Here is a 23,471-nt window from a genome sequence, read left to right on the forward strand (position 1 = left end):
CATCAAATGGTTTTACAGCTGTCAATCATATCAACATCCAATGCCAACTGGGTTCATCCCACAAGTGCCTATTAAACAGGGCCTGATCCAAGTAACACGTCGTCCATGTAATCAAACAATGAATCAGTCAAGTACGTTGTATTTGTATAGTGCTTTCTGTTTGCTGTCAGCTCTATGGTTTGTCTTGATGTTGTCAGCCTGTACGCATCACCGTAGAATGTGTACGAACTGAGGTCTTTCAACAGGTGTGGGTATGTTCTTTGTGGTGTTTGTTTCACGAAATCCCCATTTTTCCGTGGAGTGTTTGTTTATGTTTATGTTTTACTCCTCTCCTTCTAGTCTTCATTTTCTTAAATATATATATATGGGGCGGCAGGGTAGCCTAGTGGTTAGAGCATTGGACTAGTAACCGGAAGGTTGCAAGTTCAAATCCCCGAGCTGACAAGGTACAAATCTGTCGTTCTGCCCCTGAACAGGCAGTTAACCCACTGTTCCTAGGCCGTCATTGAAAATAAGAATTTGTTCTTAACTGACTTGCCTGGTTAAATGAAGGTAAAATTTTAAAAAAAATATATATATATAGATATATAGATAAAGAGATATAGATATATATATATATATGTACAGTACCAGTAAAACATTTGGACACACCTACTCATTCAAGGGTTTTACTTATTTGTGTTTTCTACATTGTAGAATAATAGTGAAGACATCAAAACTATGAAATAACATATTATATGGAATCATGTAGTAACCAAAAAAGTGTTAAACAAATCAAAATATATTCTATATTTTAGATTCTTCAATGTAGTCACCATTTGCTTTGGTGACAGAGTTCCCACATATGCTGAGCACTTGTTGGCTATTTTTCCTTCACTCTGCGGTCCAACTCATCCCAAAACATCTCAATTGGGTTGTGGTCGGGTGATTGTGGAGGCCAGGTCATCTGATGCAGCACTCCATCACTCTCCTTCTTGGTCAAATAGCCCTTACACAAGCTGGTGGTGTGGTGGGTCATTGTCCTGTTGAAAAACAAATGCTAGTCCCACTAAGCGCAAACCAGATGGGATGGCGTATCGCTGCAGAATGCTGTGGTAGCCATGCTGGTTAAGTGTGATTCTAATCAAATCACTGACAGTGTTACCAGCAAAGCACCATCACACCTCCTCCTCCATGCTTCACGGTGGGAACCACACATGCCGAGATCATCCACTCACCTACTCTGCGTCTTTCGCAAAGACACTGCATTTGAAACAAAAAAACTCAAATTTGAACCAATCAGACCAAAGGACAGATTTCCATTGCCTGTGTTTGCTTGGCCCAAACAAGTCTCTTCTTCTTATTGATGTCCTTTAGGAGTGGTTTCTTTGGAGCAATTCGACCATTAAGGCCTGATTCATGCAGTCTCCTCTGAACAGATCATTTTTATTTATTATTTCACCTTTATTTAACCAGGTAGACCAGTTTAGAACACCTTTATTTAACCAGGTAGACCAGTTTAGAACACCTTTATTTAACCAGGTAGACCAGTTCAGAACACCTTTATTTAACCAGGTAGACCAGTTCAGAACACCTTTATTTAACCAGGTAGACCAGTTTAGAACACCTTTATTTAACCGGGTTGGAGCGAGCGGTCGCATCCGCGCTTCGGTCTGCTTCGGTCTGCAGGTTGTATAACTTTTCATTACATTTCATTATAGTACAACGGTTTGATTTGTCTAATCTTAGCAATTTCTTCTTAGCTAGCTACATAGCCGTCTTTGTATCAAAGATAATTGCGTAATTATCGTATTTCGTCGTCCTCCTATCTGCCCAGCAGCTAGCCAGCTAGCTAACGTTCACCGTCTACCGTAGCACTGTAGTAACTATCACACTCAACTGAACGACTTGATTAGTGTAGTGTTAGCTAGCTACATAGTTGTATTTGCTGTCTTCGTATCCAAGATAATTGTGTAGTTTAGAGTGTGTAGTCTTAGAGCGATTATCTTAATTTACCGAGGTTAGCTAGCCAGCTATTTGTCGTCCTTAACGTAGGAGTCACTCTAGCTAGCCAACAGCTAGCCAACGTCTACTGAATAGAACTTTCGCATTCCGGTCGCATTCCGCTTCGCTCCACAGGTAGTATCACATTTTCATTTCATTTCATTACAGTCCCAACGGTGTGATTTGTTTGATCGTAGCTAGCTACATAGCTAGCTACATAGCCGTCTTTGTTTCAAAGATAATTGTGTAGTCTAGAGCGATTTTCTAGGTTAGCTAGCCAGCTATTGTCGTTCTTTTACGCAACGTAACGTAATCAACACTGCTAGCTAGCCAGCTAGCCCCGAATAGCAGCATTGTAGAAACTTTACACTCAACGGAACGACTTGATTAGTGTAGTGTCAACAACGCAGCCACTGCCAGCTAGCCTACAAAGTCAACAACGCAGCCACTGCCAGCTAGCCTACCTCAGCAGTACTGTATCATTTTAATCATTTTAGTCAATTAGATTCTTGCTACGTAAGCTTAACTTTCTGAACATTCGAGATGTGTAGTCCACTTGTCATTCCAATCTCCTTTGCATTAGCGTAGCCTCTTCTCTAGCCTGTCAACTATGTGTCTGTCTATCCCTGTTCTCTCCTCTCTGCACAGACCATACAAACGCTCCACACCGCGTGGCCGCGGCCACCCTAATCTGGTGGTCCCAGCGCGCACGACCCACGTGGAGTTCCAGGTCTCCGGTAGCCTCTGGAACTGCCGATCTGCGGCCAACAAGGCAGAGTTCATCTCAGCCTATGCCTCCCTCCAGTCCCTCGACTTCTTGGCACTGACGGAAACATGGATCACCACAGACAACACCGCTACTCCTACTGCTCTCTCTTCGTCCGCCCACGTGTTCTCGCACACCCCGAGAGCTTCTGGTCAGCGGGGTGGTGGCACCAGGATCCTCATTTCTCCCAAGTGGTCATTCTCTCTTTCTCCCCTTACCCATCTGTCTATCGTCTCCTTTGAATTCCATGCTGTCACAGTTACCAGCCCTTTCAAGCTTAACATCCTTATCATTTATCGCCCTCCAGGTTCCCTCGGAGAGTTCATCAATGAGCTTGATGCCTTGATAAGCTCCTTTCCTGAGGACGGCTCACCTCTCACAGTTCTGGGCGACTTTAACCTCCCCACGTCTACCTTTGACTCATTCCTCTCTGCCTCCTTCTTTCCACTCCTCTCCTCTTTTGACCTCACCCTCTCACCTTCCCCCCCTACTCACAAGGCAGGCAATACGCTTGACCTCATCTTTACTAGATGCTGTTCTTCCACTAACCTCATTGCAACTCCCCTCCAAGTCTCCGACCACCACCTTGTATCCTTTTCCCTCTCGCTCTCATCCAACACTTCCCACACTGCCCCTACTCGGATGGTATCGCGCCGTCCCAACCTTCGCTCTCTCTCCCCGCTACTCTCTCCTCTTCCATCCTATCATCTCTTCCCTCTGCTCAAACCTTCTCCAACCTATCTCCTGATTCTGCCTCCTCAACCCTCCTCTCCTCCCTTTCTGCATCCTTTGACTCTCTATGTCCCCTATCCTCCAGGCCGGCTCGGTCCTCCCCTCCCGCTCCGTGGCTCGACGACTCATTGCGAGCTCACAGAACAGCGCTCCGGGCAGCCGAGCGGAAATGGAGGAAAACTCGCCTCCCTGCGGACCTGGCATCCTTTCACTCCCTCCTCTCTACATTTTCCTCCTCTGTCTCTGCTGCTAAAGCCACTTTCTACCACTCTAATTTCCAAGCATCTGCCTCTAACCCTAGGAAGCTCTTTGCCACCTTCTCCTCCCTCCTGAATCCTCCCCCCCCTCCTCCTCCCTCTCTGCAGATGACTTCGTCAACCATTTTGAAAAGAAGGTCGACGACATCCGATCCTCGTTTGCTAAGTCAAACGACACCGCTGGTTCTGCTCACACTGCCCTACCCTGTGCTCTGACCTCTTTCTCCCCTCTCTCTCCAGATGACATCTCGCGTCTTGTGACGGCCGGCCGCCCAACAACCTGCCCGCTTGACCCTATCCCCTCCTCTCTTCTCCAGACCATTTCCGGTGACCTTCTCCCTTACCTCACCTCGCTCATCAACTCATCCCTGACCGCTGGCTACGTCCCTCCCGTCTTCAAGAGAGCGAGAGTTGCACCCCTTCTGAAAAAACCTACACTCGATCCCTCCGATGTCAACAACTACAGACCAGTATCCCTTCTTTCTTTTCTCTCCAAAACTCTTGAACGTGCCGTCCTTGGCCAGCTCTCCCGCTATCTCTCTCAGAATGACCTTCTTGATCCAAATCAGTCAGGTTTCAAGACTAGTCATTCAACTGAGACTGCTCTTCTCTGTATCACGGAGGCACTCCGCACTGCTAAAGCTAACTCTCTCTCCTCTGCTCTCATCCTTCTAGACCTATCGGCTGCCTTCGATACTGTGAACCATCAGATCCTCCTCTCCACCCTCTCCGAGTTGGGCATCTCCGGCGCGGCCCATGCTTGGATTGCGTCCTACCTGACAGGCCGCTCCTACCAGGTGGCGTGGCGAGAATCTGTCTCCTCACCACGCGCTCTCACCACTGGTGTCCCCCAGGGCTCTGTTCTAGGCCCTCTCCTATTCTCGCTATACACCAAGTCACTTGGCTCTGTCATAACCTCACATGGTCTCTCCTATCATTGCTATGCAGACGACACACAATTAATCTTCTCCTTTCCCCCCTCTGATGACCAGGTGGCGAATCGCATCTCTGCATGTCTGGCAGACATATCAGTGTGGATGACGGATCACCACCTCAAGCTGAACCTCGGCAAGACGGAGCTGCTCTTCCTCCTGGGGAAGGACTGCCCGTTCCATGATCTCGCCATCACGGTTGACAACTCCATCGTGTCCTCCTCCCAGAGCGCTAAGAACCTTGGCGTGATCCTGGACAACACCCTGTCGTTCTCAACTAACATCAAGGCGGTGGCCCGTTCCTGTAGGTTCATGCTCTACAACATCCGCAGAGTACGACCCTGCCTCACACAGGAAGCGGCGCAGGTCCTAATCCAGGCACTTGTCATCTCCCGTCTGGATTACTGCAACTCGCTGTTGGCTGGGCTCCCTGCCTGTGCCATTAAACCCTACAACTCATCCAGAACGCCGCAGCCCGTCTGGTGTTCAACCTTCCCAAGTTCTCTCACGTCACCCCGCTCCTCCGCTCTCTCCACTGGCTTCCAGTTGAAGCTCGCATCCGCTACAAGACCATGGTGCTTGCCTACGGAGCTGTGAGGGGAACGGCACCTCAGTACCTCCAGGCTCTGATCAGGCCCTACACCCAAACAAGGGCACTGCGTTCATCCACCTCTGGCCTGCTCGCCTCCCTACCACTGAGGAAGTACAGTTCCCGCTCAGCCCAGTCAAAACTGTTCGCTGCTCTGGCCCCCCAATGGTGGAACAAACTCCCTCACGACGCCAGGACAGCGGAGTCAATCACCACCTTCCGGAGACACCTGAAACCCCACCTCTTTAAGGAATACCTAGGATAGGATAAAGTAATCCTTCTCACCCCCCCCCTTAAAAGATTTAGATGCACTATTGTAAAGTGGCTGTTCCACTGGATGTCATAAGGTGAAAGCACCAATTTGTAAGTCGCTCTGGATAAGAGCGTCTGCTAAATGACTTACATGTAAATGTAATGTAAATGTAACCAGGTAGACCAGTTCAGAACACCTTTATTTAACCAGGTAGACCAGTTCAGAACACCTTTATTTAACCAGGTAGGCCAGTTTAGAACACCTTTATTTAACCAGGTAGACCAGTTTAGAACACCTTTATTTAACCAGGTAGACCAGTTTAGAACACCTTTATTTAACCAGGTAGACCAGTTTAGAACACCTTTATTTAACCAGGTAGACCTGTTTAGAACACCTTTATTTAACCAGGTAGACCAGTTTAGAACACCTTTATTTAACCAGGTAGGCCAGTTCAGAACACCTTTATTTAACCAGGTAGACCAGTTCAGAACACCTTTATTTAACCAGGTAGACCAGTTCAGAACACCTTTATTTAACCAGGTAGGCCAGTTCAGAACACCTTTATTTAACCAGGTAGGCCAGTTCAGAACACCTTTATTTAACCAGGTAGGCCAGTTCAGAACACCTTTATTTAACCAGGTAGACCAGTTCAGAACACCTTTATTTAACCAGGTAGGCCAGTTCAGAACACCTTTATTTAACCAGGTAGGCCAGTTCAGAACACCTTTATTTAACCAGGTAGGCCAGTTCAGAACACCTTTATTTAACCAGGTAGACCAGTTCAGAACACCTTTATTTAACCAGGTAGGCCAGTTCAGAACACCTTTATTTAACCAGGTAGACCAGTTTAGAACACCTTTATTTAACCAGCTAGGTCAGTTGAGAACAAGTTCTCATTTACAACTGCGACCTGGCCAAGATAAAGCAAAGCAGTGCGACAAAAACAACAACACAGAGTTACACATTAACAAACGTACAGTCAATAACACAATAGAAAAGTGTGTGCAAATGTAGAAGAGTAGGGAGGTAAGGCAATAAATAGGCCATAGAGGCAAAATAATTACAATTTAACACTGGAGTGATAGATGTGCAGATGATGATGTGCAAGTAGAGATACTGGGGTGAACAGTTGATGTTGAGATGTGTCTGTTACTTGAACTCTGAAGTATTTATTTGGGGCGGCAGGGTAGCCTAGTGGTTAGAGTGTTGGACTAGTAACTGAAAGGTTGCAAGTTCAAATCCCCAAGCTGACAAGGTACAAATCTGTCGTTCTGCCCCTGAACAGGCAGTTAACCCACTGTTCCTAGTCCGTCATTGAAAATAAGAATTTGTTCTTAACTGACTTGCCTAGTAAAATAAAGGTAAAATTAAATTAAATTTGGGCTGCAATTTCTGAGGCTGGTAACTCTAATGAACTTATCCTCTACAGCAGAGGTAACTCTGGGTCTTCCTTTCCTGTGGCGGTCCTCATGAGAACCAGTTTCATCATAGCTCTTGATGGTGTTTGCAACTGCACTTGCAGAAACTTTCAAAGTTATTGAAATGTTCTGTATTGACTAACCTTCATGTCTTAAAGTAATGATGGACTGTTGTTTCTCTTTGCTTATTTGAGCTGTTGGCATAATATGGACTTGTTCTTTTACTAAAAAGGGCTATCTTCTGTATACCACCCCTACCTTGTCACAACACAACTGATTGGCTCAAACGCATTAAGAAGGAAAGTAATTCCACAAATGAACTTTTAACAATGAACACCTGTTAATTGAAATTCATTCCAGGTGACTGCCTCCTGAAGCTGGTTGAGAGAATTCCAAGAGTGTGCAAATCTGTCATCAAGGCAAAGGGGTGGCTACTTTGAAGAATCTCAAATATAAAATGTTTTTTTTTTTTGAGGAATTCCTCAGAAGTGATAGAACAACAGCTGCATCTTGGTTAATGGAAAAGACACATTTAACTCATGATCTCTTTGCTGTTCATGAGTTCTCACTTTAAATGACTCATTTCCCGAGTAAGATTTGTGCTATTTGATTAAATGTAAAAGTAAAACAAAGAAATCTCACTCCTATGAGCTGCTTTGTATGCTTTCATGGTTCGTCTTTAATTGCACTTGGATGTTTGTGTTTGCTGACTGTTTTAGGATAACCATCCTAGCTTGAGCTTATGGGTTGTTCGTCAACTCTGTGTCATGTGACTCATTTCAAAGAATTGCCAGAAGCATAAGTTAGTGGGATAAGCTGTTGGGGGGGGGCTAAGTGCTATGGACCCAAACACGCGCACAAACACACACACAAAAACACACACACACACACAGCATTAACCACCCAGCCAACTAGAGAAAGCTGACAAAACAATATGTCTCTATTTCATGCTTCTATTTCTGCCAAAAGGATCTCTTCGGATGGTTTAACCCTTTCACTTCCACTTCCTGTGTTCTGTTCGCTGGTTATTTACTATTGGTTGGTTTATCAAATGGCTTTTTACAGGCTTCAAACTCATTCTGTCTCTTGTCTGGTCTGCTTCTTCATGGTTCTGGCGTCTCTGTCTCTCTGTCTGTGTTTTTTCTTTTTTGGTTTCAAATTTGGTTTTCCTTTTTTTTTTTTTTTACATAAAGGCACTCGCTCACATGCACAGCTTCCGCGTCGCCCTGTCCCACCGCCGAAACCGAGACGATCCAAGAAAGGTGTGTCTCGCTGTCGCTGCTGATTGGCTGTCTCTCTCTCTCTCTCCTTTCTCCTTCCCTCTTTCCCACTCCTCCTTTGATTCCTCTCTATCACTATGATCAGAGGGGATCTGTGGATTCACACTGTTCAATATCCAAAACATTATCATTATCTGTGGATTCACAGTATTCAACATCAACATTATAATGATCTTCCTTAGACTAAGATGTAGGAGGCCTAAAACTTAGATTGATGCAGTTCCTGGTTATAGGGTTTTGAATATACAAATTGCCCTAGTTTCAGTGCAGTTCCCCCTTCCTTCAGCATCCCCTCTGATCTCCTTATGTGTGTCTCCTGTGTGACTGTATAATATAAGATCTGGCCTCGGGCTGCACTCTCTAGGGTTGGCATGGGTTTCTACATTTAGTTTGATTGTACTACTGAGTGTGTCCGAACCAGGAGGACCAGGGTGAAATGCTCCATTTAACCTGCTCCTCTGTCCCCACCCAACCTCACTCCCATACCCATCTGCTCTTCCAGTGGAGGCTGCTGCGCTGTGGGAAGATAGCTTAGACTCCTCCAGTCAAGGTTTGTAACATATCCGTTAGTCTCTCTCTGTCTCTCTCTCTCTCTCTCTCTCTCTCTCTCTGTCTCTCTGTCTCTCTGTGTCTTTGTCTCTCTCTGTCTCTCTGTCTCTCTGTGTCTTTGTCTCTCTGTGTCTTTGTCTCTCTGTGTCTTTGTCTCTGTCTATCTCTCTGCCCCCCCCCTTGCCTGCTCTAGTGTCCACTGGAAACCTGCATGTATTAGAAAAGATACGCATGACATCGTCGTTACACCGGCTCTCTAGACGTTACACTGGCTCTCTAGACGTTACACTGGCTCTCTAGACGTTACACTGGCTCTCTAGACGTTACACTGGCTCTCTAGACGTTACACTGGCTCTCTAGACCTTACACTGGCTCTCTAGTCGTTACACTGGCTCTCTAGTCGTTACACTGGCTCTCTAGACCTTACACTGGCTCTCTAGACCTTACACTGGCTCTCTAGACCTTACACTGGCTCTCTAGACCTTACACTGGCTCTCTAGACGTTACACTGGCTCTCTAGACATTACACTGGCTCTCTAGACGTTACACTGGCTCTCTAGATGTTACACTGGCTCTCTAGACGTTACACTGGCTCTCTAGACCTTACACTGGCTCTCTAGACCTTACACTGGCTCTCTAGTCGTTACACTGGCTCTCTAGTCGTTACACTGGCTCTCTAGACGTTACACTGGCTCTCTAGACCTTACACTGGCTCTCTAGACCTTACACTGGCTCTCTAGACCTTACACTGGCTCTCTAGACGTTACACTGGCTCTCTAGTCGTTACACTGGCTCTCTAGTTACACTGGCTCTCTAGACGTTACACTGGCTCTCTAGACCTTACACTGGCTCTCTAGCCCTTACACTGGCTCTCTAGACGTTACACTGGATCTCTAGACGTTACACTGGATCTCTAGACCTTACACTGGCTCTCTAGACCTTACACTGGCTCTCTAGACCTTACACTGGCTCTCTAGACCTTACACTGGCTCTCTAGACCTTACACTGGCTCTCTAGACGTTACACTGGATCTCTAGACGTTACACTGGATCTCTAGACCTTACACTGGCTCTCTAGACCTTACACTGGCTCTCTAGACCTTACACTGGCTCTAGACGTTACACTGGATCTCTAGACGTTACACTGGATCTCTAGACCTTGGCTCTCTAGACGTTACCGGCTCTCTAGACCTTACACCGGCTCTCTAGACCTTACACTGGCTCTCTAGACGTTGCACTGGCTCTCTAGACGTTACACTGGCTCTCTAGACCTTACACTGGCTCTCTAGACGTTACACTGGCTCTCTAGACCTTACACTGGCTCTCTAGACCTTACACTGGCTCAGTAGACCTGACACTGGCTCTCTAGACCTTACACTGGCTCTCTAGACCTGACACTGGCTCTCTAGACCTTACACTGGCTCTCTAGACCTTACACTGGCTCTCTAGACCTTACACTGGCTCTCTAGACCTTACACTGGCTCTCTAGACCTGACACTGGCTCTCTAGACGTTACACTGGCTCTCTAGACGTTACACTGGCTCTCTAGACGTTACACTGGCTCTCTAGACCTTACACTGGCTCTCTAGACCTTACACTGGCTCTCTAGACCTTAGACTGGCTTGCTAGACGTTACACTGGCTCTCTAGACGTTACACTGGCTCTCTAGACCTTACACTGACTCGCTAGACCTTACACTGGCTCTCTAGACCTTACACTGGATCTCTAGACGTTACACTGGCTCTCTAGACCTTACACTGGCTCTCTAGATGTTACACTGGCTCTCTAGTCGTTACACTGGCTCTCTAGTCGTTACACTGGCTCTCTAGACCTTACACTGGCTCTCTAGACCTTACACTGGCTCTCTAGACCTTACACTGGCTCTCTAGACGTTACACTGGCTCTCTAGACGTTACACTGGCTCTCTAGACGTTACACTGGCTCTCTAGATGTTACACTGGCTCTCTAGACGTTACACTGGCTCTCTAGACCTTACACTGGCTCTCTAGTCGTTACACTGGCTCTCTAGTCGTTACACTGGCTCTCTAGACCTTACACTGGCTCTCTAGACCTTACACTGGCTCTCTAGACCTTACACTGGCTCTCTAGACCGTTACACTGGCTCTCTAGTCGTTACACTGGCTCTCTAGACGTTACACTGGCTCTCTAGACCTTACACTGGCTCTCTAGACCTTACACTGGCTCTCTAGACCTTACACTGGCTCTCTAGACGTTACACTAGCTCTCTAGTCGTTACACTGGCTCTCTAGACCTTACACTGGCTCTCTAGACGTTACACTGGCTCTCTAGACCTTACACTGGCTCTCTAGCCCTTACACTGGCTCTCTAGACGTTACACTGGATCTCTAGACGTTACACTGGATCTCTAGACCTTACACTGGCTCTCTAGACCTTACACTGGCTCTCTAGACCTTACACTGGCTCTCTAGACGTTACACTGGCTCTCTAGTCGTTACACTGGCTCTCTAGACCTTACACTGGCTCTCTAGACGTTACACTGGCTCTCTAGACCTTACATTGGCTCTCTAGCCCTTACACTGGCTCTCTAGACGTTACACTGGATCTCTAGACGTTACACTGGATCTCTAGACCTTACACTGGCTCTCTAGACCTTACACTGGCTCTCTAGACCTTACACTGGCTCTCTAGACCTTACACTGGCTCTCTAGATCTTACACTGGCTCTCTAGACGTTACACTGGATCTCTAGACGTTACACTGGATCTCTAGACCTTACACTGGCTCTCTAGACCTTACACTGGCTCTCTAGACCTTACACTGGCTCTAGACGTTACACTGGATCTCTAGACGTTACACTGGATCTCTAGACCTTACACCGGCTCTCTAGACGTTACACCGGCTCTCTAGACCTTACACCGGCTCTCTAGACCTTACACTGGCTCTCTAGACGTTGCACTGGCTCTCTAGACGTTACACTGGCTCTCTAGACCTTACACTGGCTCTCTAGACGTTACACTGGCTCTCTAGACCTTACACTGGCTCTCTAGACCTTACACTGGCTCAGTAGACCTGACACTGGCTCTCTAGACCTTACACTGGCTCTCTAGACCTGACACTGGCTCTCTAGACCTTACACTGGCTCTCTAGACCTTACACTGGCTCTCTAGACCTTACACTGGCTCTCTAGACCTTACACTGGCTCTCTAGACCTGACACTGGCTCTCTAGACGTTACACTGGCTCTCTAGACGTTACACTGGCTCTCTAGACGTTACACTGGCTCTCTAGACCTTACACTGGCTCTCTAGACCTTACACTGGCTCTCTAGACCTTAGACTGGCTTGCTGACGTTACACTGGCTCTCTAGACGTTACACTGGCTCTCTAGACCTTACACTGACTCGCTAGACCTTACACTGGCTCTCTAGACCTTACACTGGATCTCTAGACGTTACACTGGCTCTCTAGACCTTACACTGGCTCTCTAGATGTTACACTGGCTCTCTAGTCGTTACACTGGCTCTCTAGTCGTTACACTGGCTCTCTAGACCTTACACTGGCTCTCTAGACCTTACACTGGCTCTCTAGACCTTACACTGGCTCTCTAGACGTTACACTGGCTCTCTAGACGTTACACTGGCTCTCTAGACGTTACACTGGCTCTCTAGATGTTACACTGGCTCTCTAGACGTTACACTGGCTCTCTAGACCTTACACTGGCTCTCTAGTCGTTACACTGGCTCTCTAGTCGTTACACTGGCTCTCTAGACCTTACACTGGCTCTCTAGACCTTACACTGGCTCTCTAGACCTTACACTGGCTCTCTAGTCGTTACACTGGCTCTCTAGTCGTTACACTGGCTCTCTAGACGTTACACTGGCTCTCTAGACCTTACACTGGCTCTCTAGACCTTACACTGGCTCTCTAGACCTTACACTGGCTCTCTAGACGTTACACTAGCTCTCTAGTCGTTACACTGGCTCTCTAGACCTTACACTGGCTCTCTAGACGTTACACTGGCTCTCTAGACCTTACACTGGCTCTCTAGCCCTTACACTGGCTCTCTAGACGTTACACTGGATCTCTAGACGTTAGACTCTTACACTGGCTCTCTAGACCTTACACTGGCTCTCTAGACCTTACACTGGCTCTCTAGACCTTACACTGGCTCTCTAGACCTTACACTGGCTCTCTAGACCTTACACGGGCTCTCTAGACCTTACACTGGCTCTCTAGATGTTACACTGGATCTCTAGACGTTACACTGGATCTCTAGACCTTACACTGGCTCTCTAGACCTTACACTGGCTCTCTAGACCTTACACTGGCTCTCTAGACCTTACACTGGCTCTCTAGACCTTACACTGGATCTCTAGACGTTACACTGGATCTCTAGACGTTACACTGGATCTCTAGACCTTACACTGGCTCTCTAGACGTTACACCGGCTCTCTAGACGTTACACCGGCTCTCTAGACCTTACACCGGCTCTCTAGACCTTACACTGGCTCTCTAGACGTTGCACTGGCTCTCTAGACGTTACACTGGCTCTCTAGACCTTACACTGGCTCTCTAGACGTTACACTGGCTCTCTAGACCTTACACTGGCTCTCTAGACCTTACACTGGCTCTCTAGACCTGACACTGGCTCTCTAGACCTTACACTGGCTCTCTAGACCTTACACTGGCTCTCTAGACCTGACACTGGCTCTCTAGACCTTACACTGGCTCTCTAGACCTTACACTGGCTCTCTAGACCTTACACTGGCTCTCTAGACCTGACACTGGCTCTCTAGACGTTACACTGGCTCTCTAGACGTTACACTGGCTCTCTAGACCTTACACTGGCTCTCTAGACCTTACACTGGCTCTCTAGACCTTACACTGGCTCTCTAGACCTTAGACTGGCTTGCTAGACGTTACACTGGCTCTCTAGACGTTACACTGGCTCTCTAGACCTTACACTGACTCGCTAGACCTTACACTGGCTCTCTAGACCTTACACTGGATCTCTAGACGTTACACTGACTCTCTAGACCTTACACTGGCTCTCTAGATGTTACACTGGCTCTCTAGACCTTTCTCTAACTTCTCAAGTCTCCACTGGAAACCTGCATGTGTTATACTAGATACCCATGACATCATCAACATGCGACCTCTAAATCTGTCTCTGACTTGCTGCGTCATTCTAACGGGCTGATATGAATTAACCTCATCCTGCTGCCACCAAGGACTGTCTGCTTGCCTGTTGATAACAGTGCTGGTGATGATGATGTCCTCTTCCTCCTGATGTTGTGTCATGTAATGTTCTAAGGGACATCATCACTACATGAACTCTCAAGTCTCTTCTTGTTTTGCACTGACAGTTATAGTGACACACACACACACACACACACACACAAACACACACACACACACACACACACACACACACACACACACACACATACACACTTTCACATACACACTTACACGCACACTCACACGCACACACACATACACACACACACTTTCACATACACACTTACACGCACACTTTCACATACACACACACTCAAAAACGCACACACTTTCTCTTTCACATACACACACACATGCACACACACACTTTCACATACACACACACACTTTCACTTTCACATACTCACTTACACTTTCACATACACTACATATGCACACACACAACACACTTTCACTTTCACATACACACACACACTTTCACATACACTACATATGCACACACACAACACACTTTTAAACTCATCATATACTGCTGCTAATCTGTTTTTATTGTTATTATCTATCCTGATGTCTAGTCACTTTACCCTGCCTTCATGTACATATCTACCTCAAATACCTTATTATTATCTATCCTGATGCCTAGTCACTTTACCCTGCCTTCATGTACATATCTACCTCAAATACCTTATTATTATCTATCCTGATGTCTAGTCACTTTACCCTGCCTTCATGTACATATCTACCTCAAATACCTTATTATTATCTATCCTGATGCCTAGTCAGTTTACCCTGCCTTCATGTACATATCTACCTCAAATACCTTATTATTATCTATCCTGATGCCTAGTCAATTTACCCTGCCTTCATGTACATATCTACCTCAAATACCTTATTATTATCTATCCTGATGCCTAGTCACTTTACCCTGCCTTCATGTACATATCTACCTCAAATACCTTATTATTATCTATCCTGATGCCTAGTCAGTTTACCCTGCCTTCATGTACATATCTACCTCAAATACCTTATTATTATCTATCCTGATGCCTAGTCAGTTTACCCTGCCTTCATGTACATATCTACCTCAAATACCTTATTATTATCTATCCTGATGCCTAGTCAGTTTACCCTGCCTTCATGTACATATCTACCTCAAATACCTTATTATTATCTATCCTGATGCCTAGTCACTTTACCCTGCCTTCATGTACATATCTACCTCAAATACCTTATTATTGTCTATCCTGATGCCTAGTCACTTTACCCTGCCTTCATGTACATATCTACCTCAAATACCTTATTATTATCTATCCTGATGCCTAGTCACTTTACCCTGCCTTTATGTACACATCTACCTCAAATACCTTATTATTATCTATCCTGATGCCTAGTCACTTTACCCTGCCTTTATGTACACATCTACCTCAAATACCTTATTATTATCTATCCTGATGCCTAGTCACTTTACCCTGCCTTCATGTACACATCTACCTCAAATACCTTATTATTATCTATCCTGATGCCTAGTCACTTTACCCTGCCTTCATGTACATATCTACCTCTAATACCTTATTATTATCTATCCTGATGTCACTTTACCCTGCCTTCGTGTACATATCTACCTCAAATACCTTATTATTATCTATCCTGATGTCTAGTCACTTTACCCTGCCTTCGTGTACATATCTACCTCAAATACCTTATTATTATCTATCCTGATGCCTAGTCACTTTACCCTGCCTTCATGTACACATCTACCTCAAATACCTTATTATTATCTATCCTGATGCCTAGTCACTTTACCCTGCCTTCATGTACATATCTACCTCAAATACCTCTTTCTCCTGCACATTGATCTACTACTGCTACTCCCTGTATATAGCTGCACATTGAGCTGGTACTGGTACTTCCTGTATATAGCTGCACATTTATCTGGTACTGGTACTTCCTGTATATAGCTGCACATTTATCTGGTACTTCCTGTATATATCTCCACATTGATCTACTACTGCTACTCCCTGTATATAGCTGCACATTGATCTGGTACTTCCTGTATATAGCTGAACATTTATCTGGTACTTCCTGTATATATCTCCACATTGATCGGATACTTCCTGTATATAGCTGCATATTGATCTGGTGCTGGTACTTCCTCTATATATCTCCACATTGATCGGATACTTCCTGTATATAGCTGCATATTGATCTGGTGCTGGTCCTTCAGGTATATAGCTCCACATTGATCTGGTACTCCCTGTATATAGCAGCACATTGATCTGGTACTGGTACTCCCTGTACATAGCTCTACATTGATCTGGTACTCCCTGTATATAGCTCCACATTGATCTGGTACTGGTACTTCCTGTATATAGCTCCACATTGATCTGGTACATTGATCTGGTACTCCTTTGCATTAGCGTAGCCTCTTCTCTAGCCTGTCAACTATGTGTCTGTCTATCCCTGTTCTCTCCTCTCTGCACAGACCATACAAACGCTCCACACCGCGTGGCCGCGGCCACCCTAATCTGGTGGTCCCAGCGCGCACGACCCACGTGGAGTTCCAGGTCTCCGGTAGCCTCTGGAACTGCCGATCTGCGGCCAACAAGGCAGAGTTCATCTCAGCCTATGCCTCCCTCCAGTCCCTCGACTTCTTGGCACTGACGGAAACATGGATCACCACAGACAACACCGCTACTCCTACTGCTCTCTCTTCGTCCGCCCACGTGTTCTCGCACACCCCGAGAGCTTCTGGTCAGCGGGGTGGTGGCACCGGGATCCTCATCTCTCCCAAGTGGTCATTCTCTCTTTCTCCCCTTACCCATCTGTCTATCGCTCCTTTGAATTCCATGCTGTCACAGTTACCAGCCCTTTCAAGCTTAACATCCTTATCATTTATCGCCCTCCAGGTTCCTCGGAGAGTTCATCAATGAGCTTGATGCCTTGATAAGCTCCTTTCCTGAGGACGGCTCACCTCTCACAGTTCTGGGCGACTTTAACCTCCCCACGTCTACCTTTGACTCATTCCTCTCTGCCTCCTTCTTTCCACTCCTCTCCTCTTTTGACCTCACCCTCTCACCTTCCCCCCCTACTCACAAGGCAGGCAATACGCTTGACCTCATCTTTACTAGATGCTGTTCTTCCACTAACCTCATTGCAACTCCCCTCCAAGTCTCCGACCACCACCTTGTATCCTTTTCCCTCTCGCTCTCATCCAACACTTCCCACACTGCCCCTACTCGGATGGTATCGCGCCGTCCCAACCTTCGCTCTCTCTCCCCGCTACTCTCTCCTCTTCCATCCTATCATCTCTTCCCTCTGCTCAAACCTTCTCCAACCTATCTCCTGATTCTGCCTCCTCAAACCTCCTCTCCTCCCTTTCTGCATCCTTTGACTCTCTATGTCCCCTATCCTCCAGGCCGGCTCGGTCCTCCCCTCCCGCTCCGTGGCTCGACGACTCATTGCGAGCTCACAGAACAGGGCTCCGGGCAGCCGAGCGGAAATGGAGGAAAACTCGCCTCCCTGCGGACCTGGCATCCTTTCACTCCCTCCTCTCTACATTTTCCTCCTCTGTCTCTGCTGCTAAAGCCACTTTCTACCACTCTAAATTCCAAGCATCTGCCTCTAACCCTAGGAAGCTCTTTGCCACCTTCTCCTCCCTCCTGAATCCTCCTCCCCCTCCCCCTCCTCCCTCTCTGCAGATGACTTCGTCATCCATTTTGAAAAGAAGGTCGACGACATCCGATCCTCGTTTGCTAAGTCAAACGACACCGCTGGTTCTGCTCACACTGCCCTACCCTGTGCTCTGACCTCTTTCTCCCCTCTCTCTCCAGATGACATCTCGCGTCTTGTGACGGCCGGCCGCCCAACAACCTGCCCGCTTGACCCTATCCCCTCCTCTCTTCTCCAGACCATTTCCGGTGACCTTCTCCCTTACCTCACCTCGCTCATCAACTCATCCCTGACCGCTGGCTACGTCCCTCCCGTCTTCAAGAGAGCGAGAGTTGCACCCCTTCTGAAAAACCTACACTCGATCCCTCCGATGTCAACAACTACAGACCAGTATCCCTTCTTTCTTTTCTCTCCAAAACTCTTGAACGTGCCGTCCTTGGCCAGCTCTCCCGCTATCTCTCTCAGAATGACCTTCTTGATCCAAATCAGTCAGGTTTCAAGACTAGTCATTCAACTGAGACTGCTCTTCTCTGTATCACGGAGGCACTCCGCACTGCTAAAGCTAACTCTCTCTCCTCTGCTCTCATCCTTCTAGACCTATCGGCTGCCTTCGATACTGTGAACCATCAGATCCTCCTCTCCACCCTCTCCGAGTTGGGCATCTCCGGCGCGGCCCATGCTTGGATTGCGTCCTACCTGACAGGCCGCTCCTACCAGGTGGCGTGGCGAGAATCTGTCTCCTCACCACGCGCTCTCACCACTGGTGTCCCCAGGGCTCTGTTCTAGGCCCTCTCCTATTCTCGCTATACACCAAGTCACTTGGCTCTGTCATAACCTCACATGGTCTCTCCTATCATTGCTATGCAGACGACACACAATTAATCTTCTCCTTTCCCCCCTCTGATGACCAGGTGGCGAATCGCATCTCTGCATGTCTGGCAGACATATCAGTGTGGATGACGGATCACCACCTCAAGCTGAACCTCGGCAAGACGGAGCTGCTCTTCCTCCCGGGAAGGACTGCCCGTTCCATGATCTCGCCATCACGGTTGACAACTCCATCGTGTCCTCCTCCCAGAGCGCTAAGAACCTTGGCGTGATCCTGGACAACACCCTGTCGTTCTCAACTAACATCAAGGCGGTGGCCCGTTCCTGTAGGTTCATGCTCTACAACATCCGCAGAGTACGACCCTGCCTCACACAGGAAGCGGCGCAGGTCCTAATCCAGGCACTTGTCATCTCCCGTCTGGATTACTGCAACTCGCTGTTGGCTGGGCTCCCTGCCTGTGCCATTAAACCCCTACAACTCATCCAGAACGCCGCAGCCCGTCTGGTGTTCAACCTTCCCAAGTTCTCTCACGTCACCCCGCTCCTCCGCTCTCTCCACTGGCTTCCAGTTGAAGCTCGCATCCGCTACAAGACCATGGTGCTTGCCTACGGAGCTGTGAGGGGAACGGCACCTCAGTACCTCCAGGCTCTGATCAGGCCCTACACCCAAACAAGGGCACTGCGTTCATCCACCTCTGGCCTGCTCGCCTCCCTACCACTGAGGAAGTACAGTTCCCACTCAGCCCAGTCAAAACTGTTCGCTGCTCTGGCCCCCAATGGTGGAACAAACTCCCCTCACGACGCCAGGACAGCGGAGTCAATCACCACCTTCCGGAGACACCTGAAACCCCACCTCTTTAAGGAATACCTAGGATAGGATAAAGTAATCCTTCTCACCCCCCTTAAAAGATTTAGATGCACTGTTGTAAAGTGGCTGTTCCACTGGATGTCATAAGGTGAAAGCACCAATTTGTAAGTCGCTCTGGATAAGAGCGTCTGCTAAATGACTTAAATGTAATGTAAATGTAAATGTATATAGCTCCACATTGATCTGGTAATGGTACTTCCTGTATATAGCGCCATATTGATCTGGTTCTCCCTGTATATAACTTCACATTGATCTGGTACTGGTACTTCCTGTATATAGCTCCACATTGATCTGGTACTCTCTGTATATACCTCCACATTGATCTGGTACTGGTACTCCCTGTATATAGCTCCACATTGATCTGGTACTCCCTGTATATAGCTCCACATTAATCTGGTACTGGTACTCCCTGTATATATCTCCACATTGACCTGGTACTGGTACTTCCTGTACATAGCTCCACATTGATCTGGTACTTCCTGTATATAGCGCCACATTGATCTGGTACTTCCTGTATATAGCTCCACATTGATCTGGTACTGGTACTCCCTGTATATAGCTCCACATTGATCTGGTACTTCCTGTATATAGCTCCACATTGATCTAGTACTGGTACTAACCTGTATATAGCTCCACATTGATCTGGTACTGGTGCTCCCTGTATATAGCTCCACATTGATCTGGTACTGGTGCTCCCTGTATATAGCTCCACATTGATCTGGTACTGGTACTAAACTGTATATAGCTCCACATTAATCTGGTACTGGTACTCCCTGTATATAGCTCCACATTGATCTGGTACTCCCTGTATATAGCTCCACATTATCTGGTACTTCCTGTATATAGCTCCAAATTGATCTGGTACTTCCGGTATATAGCTTCACATTGATCTGGTACTTCCTGTATATAGCTCCACATTGACCTGGTACTTCCTGTATATAGCTCCACATTGATCTGGTACTTCCTGTATATAGCTCCAAATTGATCTGTTACTTCCGGTATATAGCTTCACATTGATCTGTTACTTCCTGTATATAGCTCCACATTGACCTGGTACTTCCTGTATATTGCTCCACATTGATCTGGCACAGGTACTAACCTGTATATTGCTCCACATTGATCTGGTACTGGTACTCCCTGTATATAGCTCCACATTGATCTGGTACTTCCTTTACATAGCTCCACATTGATCTGGTACTTCCTGTATATAGCTCCACATTGATCTGATACTTCCTGTATATAGCTCCACATTGATCTGGTACTTCCTGTATATAGCTCCACATTGATCTGGTACTTCCTGTATATAGCTCCACATTGATCTTGTACTGGTGCTCCCTGTATATAGCTCCACATTGATCTGGTACTGGTACTTCCTGTATATAGCTCCACATTGATCTGGTACTGGTACTTCCTGTATATAGCTCCACATTGATCTGGTACTTCCTGTATATAGCTCCACGTTGATCTGGTACTTCCTGTATATAGCTCCACATTGATCTGGTACTTCCTGTATATAGCTCCACATTGATCTGGTACTTCCTGTATATAGCTCCACATTGATCTGGTACTTCCTGTATATAGCTCCACATTGATCTGGTACTTCCTGTATATAGCTCCACATTGATCTGGTGCTCCCTCTATTACTCCATTCTTGTGTATTTTGTTCCTCGTGTTCTATTTATTTATATTCTTCACTCTGCATCGTTGGGAAGGGCTCTTAAGAAAGCATTTCACGGTTAAGTCTCCAACTGTTGTATTCACTCAGACTGAACTGAGTGAAAACAGACTGAACTGAGTGAAAACAGACTGAACTGAGTGAAAACAGACTGAACTGAGTGAAAACAGACCAAACTGAGCGAAAACAGACTGAACTGAGTGAAAACAGACTGAACTGAGTGAAAACTGAACTGAGTGAAAACAGACTGAACTGAGCGAAAACAGACTGAACTGAGTGAAAACAGACTGAACTGAGTGAAAACAGACTGAACTGAGCGAAAACAGACTGAACTGAGTGAAAACAGAGTGAACTAAGTGAAAACAGACTGAACTGAGTGAAAACAGACTGAACTGAGCGAAAACAGACTGAACTGAGTGAAAACAGACTAAACTGAGTGAAAACAGACTGAACTGAGCGAAAACAGACTGAACTGAGCGAAAACAGACTGAACTGAGCGAAAACAGACTGAACTGAGCGAAAACAGACTGAACTGAGCGAAAACAGACTGAACTGAGCGAAAACAGACTGAACTGAGTGAAAACAGACTGAACTGAGTGAAAACAGACCAAACTGAGTGAAAACAGACTAAACTGGTTTGACTCATTTATGTAACCCTCACCATCCTGAAGGCCTGCAAAGAAAAGGTCCAAAAACATCCTGCTGTTGTTCATCTTGTACTCTCGGTTCTCCCGGTGATTGTGTGCTGCATGAGTTACTATTAACTGCATGGAAATTAAAATGAACAAGATGTTCCACTCAAAAAATGGTCAGAAATCTGACTCTGTATTTCTGTGTTTGATTGACAGATCCCAGCCAATCTGATGTCGCCACGGCAAACCCGGCGGACACCGGTCCTCGCAGGATGAAGGCCATCTTTGATTACGACCCTCGAGAGAGCTCTCCCAACGCTGACATCGAGGTGAGCGTCATGCTGTTCCCTGTAACGAAGGCTTGTGTTATAGTTATATATTAAAAACAGACAGTAAAAAGATGTGTTTCCGATTCACTAGACAGTCAAGTTGGAGCTCTAATGTTCTATTGTCTGTACTGGACAATGGAAACAAGTCTCGTACCAATCAGGCCTTACCAGTGGATGTTACTCCATTTTGGGAAAGATAAAGTCCTATTGTTATCATGGTCTTCTCTATGGCCATCTGCAGGTTGAGCTGACCTTTGGTGCCGGGGATATCATCTATGTGTTTGGTGACATGGACGATGATGGGTTCTTCTATGTAAGTGTATCTGGTATCTGTCTATGTGTCTCTGTGTGTCTCTCTCTCTCTCTGTGTCTCTCTCTCTCTCTGTGTCTCTCTGTGTCTCTCTCTCTCTGTGTCTCTCTCTCTCTCTGTGTCTCTCTGTGTCTCTCTCTCTCTGTTTCTCTCTCTCGGTGTCTCTCTCTCTCTCTGTCTCTCTCTCTCTGTGTCTCTCTCTCTCTCTGTGTCTCTCTCTCTCTGTGTCTCTCTCTGTGTGTCTCTCTCTCTGTGTCTCTCTCTCTCTCTCTGTGTCTCTCTCTCTCTGTGTCTCTCTGTGTCTCTCTCTCTCTGTGTCTCTCTCTCTGTGTCTCTCTCTCTGTGTCTCTCTCTCTCTCTGTGTCTCTCTCTCTCTGTGTCTCTCTCTCTCTCTCTCTGTGTGTCTCTGTCTCTCTGTGTGTGTCTGTCTCATGTGTGCAAACAAACACTGAGAAGGCTGCAAAAAATGTTTAACTGTTTTAACACCTTAAAGACGTGACCATGTGAATGACGAGGACGTTGTTGTTGTTGAAGTATTAATGCAGGTGTAGGTGATGGACAGACATGCTCGCGGACTGTCTTTTTTGATTGCCTAAGGTCAAAGGTTATACATGTGTGACGCGGGTGTCTAATGTGCGTCGTTTCCAGGGTGACCTGAACGGACACAAAGGCCTGGTCCCATCTAACTTCTTACAGGCTGCCCCAGAGGCTGCTGGGAAAGCTCCACCATTTGACTCCCAGCCTCCGTCTGTAGCCGAGCCCAGGACAGAATCGCAGGTACGGTCAGCACACTGTGTGGACACGTATGACGGCCTTGTAGCCAAAACGTTTGTAGCCCGTTGCCTCTCAAAGCCTGATGAGAAAGAAGTTCTAATCTTTCTTTTGGGGGGGGGGTGTGGAACTCCCACACAGCATTTATTTCACCAGGTAATTTGACTGAGAACACGTTCTCATTTACAGAAATGACCTGGGGAATAGTTACAGGGGGGATGAATGAGCCAATTGGAAGCTGGGGATGGTTATGTGGCCATATTGGGAATTTAGCCAGGACACCCCTACTCTTACGATAAGTGCCTTGGGATTTTTTAATGACCACAGAGAGTCAGGAGACCTGTTTAACACCCTCAATCACTGCCCTGGGGAATTGGGATATTATAATTACATTTTAGACCAGAGGAAAGA

The 23,471-nt window shown here is 46.7% G+C and overlaps 1 protein-coding gene across 1 annotated transcript in view; it reads left to right on the top strand.

Moving 5' to 3' along the window:
- The window catches only part of LOC115126060 (peripheral-type benzodiazepine receptor-associated protein 1), a 132,288-nt gene that overhangs the window by 105,578 nt on the left and 3,239 nt on the right, over window positions 1-23,471 (top strand). Inside the window, 5 exon segments of the mRNA XM_065023410.1 lie at window positions 8,124-8,192; window positions 8,713-8,760; window positions 21,867-21,979; window positions 22,221-22,292; window positions 22,938-23,066. Coding sequence (XP_064879482.1) covers window positions 8,124-8,192; window positions 8,713-8,760; window positions 21,867-21,979; window positions 22,221-22,292; window positions 22,938-23,066 — 431 coding nt within the window.

This window comes from Oncorhynchus nerka, linkage group LG10 (assembly GCF_034236695.1).
Source record: "Oncorhynchus nerka isolate Pitt River linkage group LG10, Oner_Uvic_2.0, whole genome shotgun sequence".
Taxonomy (NCBI): Eukaryota; Metazoa; Chordata; class Actinopteri; order Salmoniformes; family Salmonidae; genus Oncorhynchus; species Oncorhynchus nerka.